This window comes from Aplidium turbinatum, chromosome 4 (assembly GCF_918807975.1).
Source record: "Aplidium turbinatum chromosome 4, kaAplTurb1.1, whole genome shotgun sequence".
NCBI lineage: Eukaryota > Metazoa > Chordata > Ascidiacea > Aplousobranchia > Polyclinidae > Aplidium > Aplidium turbinatum.
In genome coordinates, this window is record NC_137475.1 from 22,618,616 (window position 1) to 22,632,292 (window position 13,677).

The 13,677-nt window shown below is 39.6% G+C and overlaps 1 protein-coding gene across 1 annotated transcript; it reads right to left on the reverse strand.

Annotated features, from left to right (window-relative positions):
• Window positions 1–635: 635 nt before the first annotated feature.
• LOC145768987 (uncharacterized) lies at window positions 636–3,395 on the reverse strand. The gene is made up of 4 exons (XM_082580588.1): window positions 3,392–3,395; window positions 3,208–3,316; window positions 928–1,029; window positions 636–726 (listed from the first exon to the last, which is right to left on the reverse strand). Exons 1-4 carry the CDS (start codon window positions 3,393–3,395, stop codon window positions 636–638), a joined length of 306 nt encoding a protein of 101 aa, XP_082436714.1.
• Between the last annotated feature and the right edge of the window lie 10,282 nt (window positions 3,396–13,677).

The following is a 13,677-nucleotide window of genomic DNA, read 5'->3' on the forward strand; positions in this document are numbered from 1 at the left end:
TAACGCAATTGTCTATACCAGCCAGTAAATGAGACATACTCAAGATGCATAAAACGGGGCAAGATGCATATTTTAACTTTGCCTACATTACCGTAAAAAATAGCACGAATTTACGATTTGTATACCATTAAATACTCTTGCCAGCATCTATGTTCAATACACAAACATTAACGTTTTGAAATTTACATTTCAGAGATGAAAATAGCAAAGTTTCACAACAACAACAAACGACTAATACGGTGCTTACAACTGATGAAATACACATAATAGAATATATTGGGGGATACGTGTTACGAAAATTGAAGCGCAGTGCCACAGATGAATAACAAGGCATTTTGTCTAAACTAGAAAGTGACACCAGTTGCACAGCGGGTTCATCTATGATTGACACACTACAAAACGACGAATACGGAACATTACTGAAGCCAAGTCCTACTCTGATGAAAATTTTGCTGAGGCTGGAAGTGGATTTTCGAAAACATTTCAGCTTTTGTAATACAATGCAGACTGTGTTTAAGGAGATTGATATAAACAGTTTGTATTTATTAACCAACGACTGGGACATTGTGTCATATATTGTAAACCACATTTGCAAGCTATATTTTAAAATTCGTACCTATCAAAAAACGAAGATTTTAAAGCTTGTGCTCTTTCATCTTGAGACCTCTCTCCGCAATTTCTGTTAACACTTCCTTTGAAAGACCCGGGGTGGTTTTGTAGACACTCCTGTCATGTTAAAACAAATTAACCAGGTTGGTATTGGGTGACTAAACCTATGAAATGTTGCTAACTTATTGCAATACTTCGAAGTTGTTGGACACTAAATTAACTTACAAGACGTTCTATTTAACTGCGATGATTAATAAAAACAGACGTGATTTAACTGTTGCAGCAAAGAAAAACAAAATTATATCTTGTATGCATTACCTGTAATCATGCAGCGTCCTTGAGCTTGGCAAGCGTAAAAATCGACTTTCCCTTAATTCTTCATATGCTGCCTTGCTTTTGCAAGCAATGCTAAGGCAAAATCTAAAACGCAACAGAAAGTTCAACCACAAGGCAACACAGTCATGCGCAGTGTTGGGCGCGATAACTCATTTTTCAGTTAAGCGATAACGATAATCGATAAACGAAAAATGCCTAAAGCGATAACGATAAACGATAAATCAAAAAAAAGTTAAGCGATAACGATAAACGATAAATTATCGCCGATAATGTCCGATAACGATAATTTTTTTTTTCTCGATTGGCGCTGCCCCATCCCATGCAGCACGAACTGTTTTCATCAACATGACGAAAAATCGAACATAATATACTGTAAAGGGACAAAACTTTTTGTAAGTTATGCATGAATAGAATCGCAAAAGCGGCAGTAGGTATCAATCTTCAAACTCTTGATCCAGAATCAAACCACTGAGGTAACCGCCGTGCTTATAATTATACCTTCAGATACCAGTTGGATGCTTTTATCAATTGGGTTACACTGCCGCTTACGTGCAGTAGGCAAAATAATTAAATCAAATGAAATTACCATAAAAAATTTCAAACTTTGTATTTTGCTTTCTGCAGGGCTGTTTACAGCAAAGTCAGCAATAATTAAAAAAATTCCAAAAAACGCAAAATGCTTGAAAATTTATCAGTAATCTTAAGCGTTATTGGTAGTAAAAATATGCATACTGTGAAATCCATCAAACTTGTCAAATTAGTCGTGTTTGTTCAAGAACAATAACATAATTATCGTAATTTACTGATAATTTCAGATAAATTTTTCTGTTTTCTTTGTGAACACCATCAAGCAATGGCAGAACGCTGAGTTGTTGAAATAAGAATTACAATATAGGCACTGTATTATTGGTGGGAATAAAAATATTTGATTGAGCGTTGGCTATGTCGCACAGGTAAATCATCGTCGTATTCAGGCTTACGCCCGGTGGTTGAAGATTTAGATTAAGTGGACGGGAAGGCAAGGAAGCCAATCTTCATGTCCACCTTCAGGCATGCCTTTAAGTGTCCTGCCCTTTCGATTGCCGTTCCAGCGCTCTCACCACTCGGCTATGCAGCATAAGTAAATGAGAAAGGTTATACTGTATTTAGCATAATTTTACCACTCAACTCGATACGCAACTGTATGCTCATGAGCGGTGTCGAACCGGCGCCCTTTCGATTGCCGTTCCAGCGCTGTCACCACTCGTCTATGCAGCATAGGTAAATGAGAAAGGTTATACTGTATTTAGCATAATTTTACCACGCAACTCGAACTCGATGCGCCTATTGTCATGCAAAAACTACTACAAGATGCAAAAAGTGTGATGTCGGTCTGCATGTCAAATGCTTCAAGCAATATCATATTCTGCAATGACTTGTTTCAGTGATGGTGGCGCGAAAGACCATGTTTCCGATGTAAAAGCGGCCTCGTATTGCGACACTTTCATAAACCACTTGCCAATTTTTTTTCGCTTCGCTTCAAAGGAATCTGTACCGCCTGTGAGCTTACATTTTAATTGTAAAATTCACTCGCGATTGCCGATTGCAGCAAAACAACAAGAGACTTGTTGCATGCATTTCATTGCATTGCAATTTGCAACTCTAAAAATTATTGTGTTGTCAGGGCCGTCGCTGCAGGGGGCGTGCCCCTCCCATGACAACGACCTGTGCACACACACTTCACGCACTGAAGATGAACTGGTTTTAATTTTAGTTTCATGAACTAGGTGGCTAGTAAAAATATTACTTTTCATTGTCTTTCCACTTGTGTGTTGATCCGAAATAAAATTTATCGGCGATTAATTATCGGCGATGATCAAATATTGCCTTTGGCGATAACGATAAACGATAACTGAAAAAATAATTAAGCGATAACGATAAACGATAAAAATTTATCGCCGATAATTATCGCCGATAAATTATCGCCGATAATGCCCATCACTGGTCATGCGAGTGTAATGCATAACAACAATCAGAGACGTAACGATGGGGAACGGGGAAGGGTTGGATCAGTCGACAAGAACTGAAATTCTTTTTTCTCAATTGTAAGCCATACTTTTTAAGATGTATCAGATGGGAATTGTACAGTTTTCGGAATTTGTGAAAAACGTCGATCAAATTTAGCATGCTGAAATTTCAGGTTAGCAAATGTTGAATAGAACAGGGCATCCTGTGTGAACCATGTTAGGCTTGGTACGGTGCCTTAACCATAAAAACTATCACCTTATAATTTCTGGATGGTAACGTTCTCCACACTTTTGAGTTTTTTGCAATTTGCATTGTTCTCTCCACAAAATTGAATGGAAATCATCCACATTTTCTTCATTTGTTGCTAATATAAATAATGTAGAAGGAAATTAAACAGACACTTAAGCAATAAGCAAGCATATGTTTGGGGGGGGGGGACTCATGTTGCCAACCTCCTCGTGGTGAGTCCTGGTAATTCAAATTAATGAAGCGAATGGCAACAATCAGAGACCGCAACTCACAGGGCACCTGGGGTGGTAAAAGGATAAACCCTCGGCCCCGGTGTCCAATGAGAGAAATTCATCCAACAGTCGGAGTAACTATCTTGCAGCTAAACGTTGAAGGCCTTACCAAAGCCAAATGCGACATGTTGGAACATCTCACACAAAAGCATAACGTGACAGCATTACTCCTGCAAGAAACCCACACCACCAAAGTATCGAAGTCAAAGATCAGTGGATATACCCTGGCAGCATGCACCAATAGCAATATTTATGGAATAGCCACATATGTAAAGAACTCCGCTAAGTGGATACCGATTGCTTCATCCAACCCTGACTGTGAAGTTGAATGGACAGCCACTGAAATCGAAGGCACAGCTGTGGTCAACGTGTATAAACCACCAAATACACGTCTGCAAGCTAACTCCATTCCCGCCTTTGCTCCACCATGCATATATGCCGTAGACTTCAATTCCCACAGCACAACCTGGGGCTACCGCCACTCAAATGCAGACGGCATAGCGCTTGAATCATGGGCAGCTGTCACTGGTATCCAATTAATGTTCAACCCAAAACAACCAGACAGTTTTTTATCAGGAAGATGGAAAACAACAACCAATCCAGATCTGGCCATTGCCAACCTAAAAGGACCTTTACCAAACCGTACCATCCTTAGCCCCTTTCCTAAGTCCCAACATAGACCATCGCTCATCACCCCTGAAAACCCATTCAACCCAGTCCCAAGCAAACCTGTGAAGAGGTGGAATTTTCGCAAGGCAAACTGGACCAAGTTCACACTCCTGGTTGAAAAGAAAACCGGCACCTCCCAGAACCAACTTCTGACGGACTGGAGAAGTCTTATAAAGCCTTCTGCAAAACCTTGCTCGTGGCAGCAAAGAAGTCCATCCCCCGTGGATTCCGTCGTCAATTTATACCATCATGGGACGAAGAATGCAACAAACGCTATGATGCGTTCCTGGCCTCAAAAACCAGTGAAGAGACATCCATGACTGCCACTGATCTGTTGGAACACCTCAACGTAAAACGCAAGCAGCGTTGGGAAGATACAGTGCAAGGAATCGACTTCACCCACTCAAGCAGAGCTACATGGAAAACCTTCAATCGTCTTACAGGCCGTACCTCCAATCCTAAACGATGCCCTGTAACCGCTAACGCCATAGCACAACAGCTCCTAGCCAATGGCAAATGTAAAGTGGCAAACAAGAAGCACGCCCTTGCAGTGAAGCAGGAATGCAGCAGGCTCTGGAACGCCCCAAGCGCAGATGGCCATCTGTCAGCCCCCTTCAGCACCGGAGAACTTGCGTCTGCCATCAAACAAGTTAAAAGCGGGAAAGCACAAGGGCCCGATAACATCCCTCCAGAATTCTTGAGGCACTGTGGCTCCAAATGTCTGGCATGGTTGAAAAGGTTCTACTGTGCTTGCCTGACCCTCCAGGCCATACCTAAAATCTGGCGAAAAGCAACTGTAGTGGCAGTACCTAAACCAAACAAGCCAGCTGATGATCCCAAGAGCTATCGCCCAATATCACTACTCTGCGTCCCATACAAGATCCTGGAACGGCTCCTGCTAACTAGACTCGAGCCAGTTGTTGATCTCCAGCTACCAAAAGAACAAGCTGGATTTCGGCACGGACGCTGTACGACTCATCAAGCAGTCAAGCTGACCGAGGATATTGAGGAAAGTTTCGAGAAGGGCAACAAAGCAGGAGTAATCTTGGTAGACCTCACTGCTGCTGTGTGGCACCAAGGGCTAACCCTAAAGCTCCTCCGCATGATCCCAGACAAAAAGGTAGTGCGATTTCTCGCAAATATTCTGGCAAATCGGACCTTTCTGCTTAAGACGAGTGACGGGCAGTGCAGCCGGCCTCGTCGCTTAAAAAACGGTGTTCCGCAAGGATCATGCTTATCACCCCTACTATTTAACATCTACATTAGTGACATGCCAGAGACCACGTCACGCCAGTACGGCTATGCTGATGATCTGGCACTACTCAATTCTGATAAGTCCTGGCATGTGGTAGAGGAAGCACTTACAGATGACATGGCCCAAATCGCAGACTACCTGAAGCTGTGGATGCTGAAACTGAGCCTGGCAAAGACCACCGTCACACCTTTTCACCTTTGCAACATGGAATCAACGCGCCAATTGTCAGTCTCTCTCAACGAAAACCCACTCCCACACAACCCGTGTCCCACCTACCTAGGAGTGAAGCTCGACCGATAATTAACCTACAAACACCATGCTGAAGCCCTTCATGCTAAGCTATCAGCACGCAACAACTTGCTGAGATGCCTAGCTGGAACATCCTGGGGTGCTAGTACATCCACACTCCGTACAAGTGCTCTTGCACTTGTTTACAGCACCTCCGAATATGCTTCCCCCATTTGGTGCCGCAGCGTACACACTTCCAAAATTGACACTGCCCTCAACACCACCATGAGAATAATCACCGGTTGCCTGCTTCCAACTCCCACTGACTTTCTGCCGGTGCTATCAGGCATCGCCCCAGGTAGACTTCGTAGGGAAAACCACGTACATAGCCTGGTCCTACAAGCTATGTCAAGGGATGACCACCTCCTCAACCAGATTGTCCTAAACTCGCACTCCCAAAAGCCCCAGCGCTTGAAATCTTGACGCCCGTTCTCCCGACATGCTGCAGCTATCTGCAAATCGAACTTCCACATTTCCGAAGTTTGGAACCGTGAATGGAGAGAAGTTGCGAGACCAACCCAATTCACAGTCCTTCCCAATACCAACACCCCACCTGGAGCAGAACTACCCCAGAAGGAATGGGTGAAGCTCAATCGCCTGCGGACTGGAGTGGGCCGTTTCAGCAGCAACATGTTCCAGTGGGGCCTCGCCGATTCACCATCTTGTGCATGTGGCTCAGATTTTCAAACTGCACACCACATTATCTATCAATGTCCTGTATACCGACCACAAGATAGACATGTGGACCTAACAATGCTCGATGAATACACAATCCATTGGCTGCTGTGCCTGGATGTAACAACGTGATCTGTGGCGGCCTCAAACGCAAGAGAGCAAGCATATAGCAATAGTTTCAACCTTAACAACGACATTATCCCCAGTTGTAGAACTTATACGTAGCTATACAATGTCAACCTCTGGGGTTCTATTACATCAATGAAACAAAATCGTTATGGAATAATAATGACTATACAAAAATAAAAAGATAATCAATAATTTTATTCAGAATATTGATTATCTTTTCAAATTACCACATTTTAAAATGATTATATTAAAATTACCTGCTTCATACATTTCAATTTATTAGCCATTACTGTAAACCTCTACAGCTTCCATCACTAGGCCACAGCAATGGTATGGTTTAAATAATATCAATATTATTAGCAATAACAAAACAATTAGCAATGAACAAACCTTTAGTCATAACACTGGTGAAATATGAGGACAGTTCTTCATCAACATGCACATGATTACGTGTGTTACTCAACATATCCTGCACTTGTTCTTCAAGCTCTGATATTCTATACCATTACCAGGTAAGTATTACATGATTAGAAGCAGATAAATTCTTAGAAATATGCAACACTAACAGGTACACCACTAAGTACAAATGCACTAAAATACTTAATGCCTTAACAGTGAAAGTGTTTTAGTGCACGTACCACTAGTGTATCACTACATAATTCTTATAGGTAGGCGCCGTAACTATGGTGTAGCACCATGCTATGCCATCATACCATAGTAAATAATCAGAAGTAAGCACATGGCCATATAAGCTAAACCCACCGGAAGCCATTTTTATGGCTATTGACGTTAATTACTTTCCACTGAGGGCAGATTTCACCTAGAGCTCATAACTCTTTCTTTATTTATTATGCCATAGTAAACATATATTACCGTTTATCTTTAACTTGTATAGTAGCTTTAATTCTCGAAGGCACTGCTGTTCCTACTCGCAAACGTTTTAGAGGAATCGCACTGACGTTTTCTTCGTATTTCTCTTTTTTCTTGCTCTTTGCTGCTTGTTTGGAATCTTCCCGCTCGCAATTTAAGCATTTTACATGATCGCATGTAAAAATACAGCAGGCAACAAACCTATGCAGAGTATAATGTACATAGAATGAACGTAATATTCACTCAAACGAGTTGAATTTGTTTAAAACTTGTCTATTGGATATTGTAAAAAAAATATGTTTAGTTAGGTGTCCTTTTAAGGCAGTAAGAATTTTGAAAACTGTCTTTTAGCTAAATATTTTACATAGCTTGTTTTCGTTGTAAATTAACTTGTTGGAATACTCAAATAAACATCAAACATGAACAATAAACATAGAAAAATTTATATCAACAACAAAACATTCTTTTAAACTTGTAGCGCCAGAGAGCTCTGTCGTCTCTGACGTCACACGTACACGTCACTAGAATCTTCCAGAAGACTCCGCCTTGAGCGCATAACTGCACGTCTCGGGAATTCAATTCAGCAATCGGGAATTCAACTTCTGTAATCAACGTCACTATGCCGAATTCCTACCTTGGTTCATCGTTATGTAGAATTGCAGTCGTGTTGCGTTGTGTGATCATATGTAAAACTCGCAATCTCACACTAGTACCTTCTTAAAGAAGTTAAGCTCATGGTTTTAAATCAATCAGTCGTTTGCTATGTGAAAATTTAGTCTTTTGTAGAGTTCTACAACATGTAAAAATCAGAGTGTGTTAAGTTTTTGCTATGTGAAAATCAATAGTTTGTTGAGTTTTTGTTCAATATGAAAAGTCGGTTCTTTCAATATGGAAATCAGTTGAATGCAATATCAAAAGTCAGAACTTAAAACCGGTATCAAGAAATCAGTCTTGGTAATTCTAAAGCAATATATCAGTTTCGTTGTTGCTACCGTTTTCTATTTTTGGCACTGCCAGGATGACGTTTGGATCAGTTTATTGTTAATGTAGCAGCGACGACATTTCGTATCCGGTTGTTGGTGGTGGAGCTTTAATATTCCGGTGTTTTCCTTTACTTTCTGTGCTGCTGGATCGAAGATTAAAAACTATAAACAATTACGTTGTGAGCAAGCATTGATCTTTTGAGTTGAGTTAGTAAACAATATAGCAGCGTAATCGACCTCGTGTCCTATTATTCCTTGCCGACTTTGCCCAGGAATGTTGCCATCCCACTGATGGCTGTGTATGGGTGGATATGCTGAAAGCAGCGTCCGCTACAAACTCATCCGGTTCAGTGTTCCCTCTGAGGCGAGAGAAATGCAAAATTGTTTGGGCATTTTCGCACTGCTCAATATAAAGTGAGAAGCCATACAATGCTGGGCATGTTTAGGTTAAAAATTTAGGGCATTTTCTCAGCCACCATTTTGTAGAGGGGATCCTGATGCGGTTCTAGTTTAAAAATACCTTAGTGCCAGTCTGGTTGTTTTTGGGACAGCTTCTTTGCCTGTGGTAAATGCTTCAGCAGATTTTGTGATAATGTGCGTGAATATGTTATCATTGGGCTGAGCATTTTGACGTCCAATGCATACCTTGTATGCTTCTATTGCACTTAATAACTGAGAAATAGTACAGTTTCTGGCACTTAGTGCAGAAGTGGCAGTGAGGGGGACAGCCCACCCAAAAAATGTAACACCTATTTCCAAATTTTCATTTACAGTAACGGTGTACTTCGTTTGGTCACAGGGTGCTTCCTTGTAAGTAAAAATAATGTATTTCTCATCATCATCGGCGACAAACTGCCATGGTTGCCGCAAGTGTTGGTTTGCTTGTTTCATTAAGTCTTTCAAATTTGTTGCATAAGTTCTTTCTAAGAGAGGCCGTTTCTTAGGTGAAGGTCTGACTTTGGCTACAGCTTTAGGAATTGACTTCTGTGGCACCTTTAAGTTGGCAGGGCACCAATCACTAGCTCTTTACGAGTTCCCTCTGAAAGAACATAACATAAAGTGAATGCATTCACTTACAAGTTCCAATGTAAAATGTAGAGACTGGTCTTTACCGACCGACAATTGAAATGACCAACATTTCAAAAACTTATATTTGAAACAAGAGCAGTCAAGTTCACAAAATTTCTGCTTAGTTTGTTACTGTAGCTCGATAGCTGTTTATGTGCTTATCTCATATACCAGTGTCAGACAAATTTACAGGAGAAGTTTTGCCTCTTGTTAACTTGTGTCGCCGCATCACAATGTCCACTTATTAGAAATATATATACATTATAATACTATCATACAATGTTCACTTTTCACATGAAAACATTTTGGCAACCCTACTTCTACATAACTGTAATATGTGGCACATTTAGGCCTACTAGTATTTAAATGCATCCTTACTGTTTAAAATGTACTTTTCTTCGAAGTGCTCTTCACAGATTTTCGCTTTGTCTTTTTTAAACAAACTCTTGATGTTGTCATCTTGTCTATATGACAACACTATCTTTTCCAGATTATCAGCCCATTCTTTCTTGTTTTCTTTACAATAATTCTTGCTAGGCACACTAAACAAGTGATGGCGTGGTGTGCCATTAGGCTACTACATTGAGGCATACAGCATATTATCGGCATTATATCTCTGAGCTTGTGATTCTACCTATCAAATATTGCCTTTTCACTGTTTTATTTGTTACCTACTATTCTATACCTAAACATTAAATTGAGAGCCGCTCTGATATCAATCATTCATTAATCTGAGCGGGATATAAATGCTATCATTATTATTATTATTATAATTTCACGATTCAACTAGCAACAGTGCAAGACTATAGCCTAAGGTTTTAAAAACATTGTAAGACTTACGACGCTAGTCTAGACGGCTTATTAGAAATTCAGGTCCTTCAAAATTGATTAAGTTGCTGACAGGCTAACAGTAGCCTGGCTGGGTTAACTTTAGGGCTGCACTAGAGTTTAATTTTAGGCTTCTGACAATAACATAATGTTAAATAATAGGTTGAAAATAGCCTAACATGTGAATAGCACCTTACCCATAGTACAAAACTATATTACTAATTAGCCAAGCACCTTAGGCGGTGAGATAGCTCAGTGATAGAGCTCAACGCACATAAAATCGAAGGAACATCCCATCTAAAACTCTTGTGATGTTCGTTTAATCTACTGCGCAAGTGTCTGTAGTGAAGCGTGACGGCCGACACGTAAAACGGAGCAAAAAGAGGAGTTTCCACTCATTGTGTTATATCTCGTTGGTTATGCCATGTCAAACTGGCATAACTATGGGTTATGTTACGGACAATCGTTCCCCAAGTGAAACGTCGCATAAAACCGTTAAGGTCTCTTACGTAATGGAATATTACTAAAAAACGAGGAGAGATTGCACAAGTTTTTGTAAGACCTGTAAAACATTGCACAAACCGTTTCAACACCTGTGGGAATTGCTTTACAATGTTTATCACTGTTACGTCACAGAAGCTGGTTACGTGTGTTTGAAATATCCCAAGTCAGTTTTGTCATTTTAGAATATTGTCGTTTTAAAGGTTGGTCGAATATTAAAACTGTTTTGCTTGTGCTTACCAACTAGACGAAATTTCCGTCTTTTATCCTAGTAATTTGTATTGTGGTGACAAGTTTTAGTGGCGTATTGCGTTGCGTCTCCCTTTTCGACAGCCTGCAGCTATTTTTTATTGAAATACAATTCGTGAAAAGACGTTTTCAGAAGAGTATTTTTTCGGTGTCATCGCATACAGACGAAAGGATCCGGAAATTTTATGTTGCAACTTTCCCACGAAGATATTAAGGTTTCCGTTGTGACCACACGGTCGCAACACCTTAACAGAATTTCTTGTAAATTTAAAAGAAAAAGAGAGGGAAAAAAAGCTAGTAAATTTTTTTTATTTTAACAATTTAGATAGGCCAAGTAAAAAAAAATACGGCAAAACAACAGTTACTATGCTGATCGACTGACCTTAGTGGGATGTGATCATACAATATACATAGGCCTGTAGCATGGCTTACTTAATACAGGCCTTGCCATCGTGCGAGCTGGAGTCCAAGCTGGAGGCGAACAAAAACTCATGTCTATAACTTGCTAAACACACTTTTCAAGGCTTGTTTACCCATTTTGTTAAATCCTGCTCGATTGATACCATATCAGTAAATAATAATTAATTTTTTTTTCATTAAATTGATAAGTTATATGCATTCTACGTTTGATTTACAATGAATGACACATTTAAATAAAGCACATAGTGGAATAAAAGGTGTTAAATGAAACGGTACAAATGTACTCAAGAAAACAATATTTCTTGGTCAAGCATGATCTGCTATTATTAACGTTGATTTAACGTCAGTAACGCAAATACAAGCACAACACAAAAGCGCAATGAAAAACAATATGTATGGGTCATTCTATTATAATACAGTCGAAATTTTGTAACCCATCCTTTCAGAATTTCTTCATTTTTTTAATATGTTTGAGGTATTAGGAAAAGATGAAGATTGGCATTTGTACTGTCAAAATCCATCAAGCGGTTTTCAAGATATCAACGATAATATTTTTGCCACTAGAGACGCTATTTTCATATCACAAAAAAAAAGCTTAGAATTCTTATTTTTTATGATACAGAAATAATAAAAATATGTATTCTTATAGTTTTTGGGGCAAGGAATTTAAATATGTTATTACATTTGTGAAAAGAGCAAAGAACAACACTTTTTTTATTGTACAAAAGTTTTGGGGTACTCCATTTCAATGCCCCATATCTCAAATCTGCAAAAATATTTTTTCCCCCAACTAATGCATGCTAAACTGTCACGAAAAGCTACCTGCTTCATGTAGAAAAGTATGATAAATACATTTTGTTGCAAGCTTCTGCAATTGACATGAATTTTTCATTGCTACAGTATATTCATAATGCTTTCAATCAATAGACTTGGAGTGTCATACAATTAAGGCACTAATGATGCTCTACAGTAGTAGAGCGTAATGCATATGCCATAAATAGGGCACTGCTGATTATTGATTTTTTAATAAAAAATACATGATCACACAGCATATGCATCATGATGTCATAGTAAATGTTCAATTTGATTGGTGGCAGATTTTGATTTAAATGACTTTCATTAAGTGCATCAAGTGCACCTTCGTTATCTGAAATTGCAAATTCTGATCTGTCAGCTTCAGATGTACTTGAAGATTAGCATGCATCATCACACTCATCCGTGTCAGACGGGTTGCCCTTGGCTAGAATATCAAGGTCGTTTTTTGCTAGTCTTTGGCAAGTGATGCACAATTTCAATCCGGGTGTAATTGTATTGTGGGTTTTTATCGAACTTCTTAACATGAGTATTTAATGTAATTGATTGGCGTGCTTTGGGAAGCTTAACTCCATAATGGAGTTGTAAGAAATTGCAGCATCTCGTTTGTCTCTTTTCTAATCGCGCAGTATGTATACTTGTTTGTTTGTTTGTGTTTCATATGTTTACCCTGCATTGCTGGAAAGCGGACTTGAGCGCTATGCATCGGTGCACACCTTCCGACGTACACCTGACCCATGCTGCAGCCGACGACAATGTCTGTTTCCGGTTGTCTACTCTACTTGTGACTTAAATTTGGTACTACCCAGTACCCATTACTCGAAATCGATCACTGGGTAGAGGCAATTATCGTAAAGTTTCTTGCCCAGAGAAACAACAGCAAGTGCGGGTGGCTGGAGTCGAACATGCAGGCTCTCGACTGCGAGCCCAACGCGCTAACCACTCGGCTATTGCTGCATGATAAAGGCATATCTTTGCACTTGAGTCGAAAATGCAATCTTCCACTTTGACTCCCTCTCTCCATTATGCAAGTTCTAGTTCATTTCGTTTCAACTGTGCAATGGGTTACAATTTTTGTCGTTTGGTATACCACGTTTTAGGCTACGACATTCATCAGACTCCTTTGATTTTCCAATAAAGCTCTTCTCCAGTTCCACAACTTTGACACGTAAATTGTAGCAATAATGTTGTGTATTGTACAGTATGTTCTACAATAACTTATTTGCCTATTAAATTCCTAAACGTCATGATAGTAACACACAATACATTGAGCACTCTGAAAGCATTGATCACTATCATATACAGTAGTAGTAGTAGTCAAAGTCTCATTAACGACGAGAATTAAAGCAAATAGCCTTGCCATTTTGTTTTTGATGATTTAGCTAGCTTTCTGTATTTCTTAATAGGAAGTGGCTATTTTTCCACACTTAATGTCATTGTTACAATCAGCTGTTGC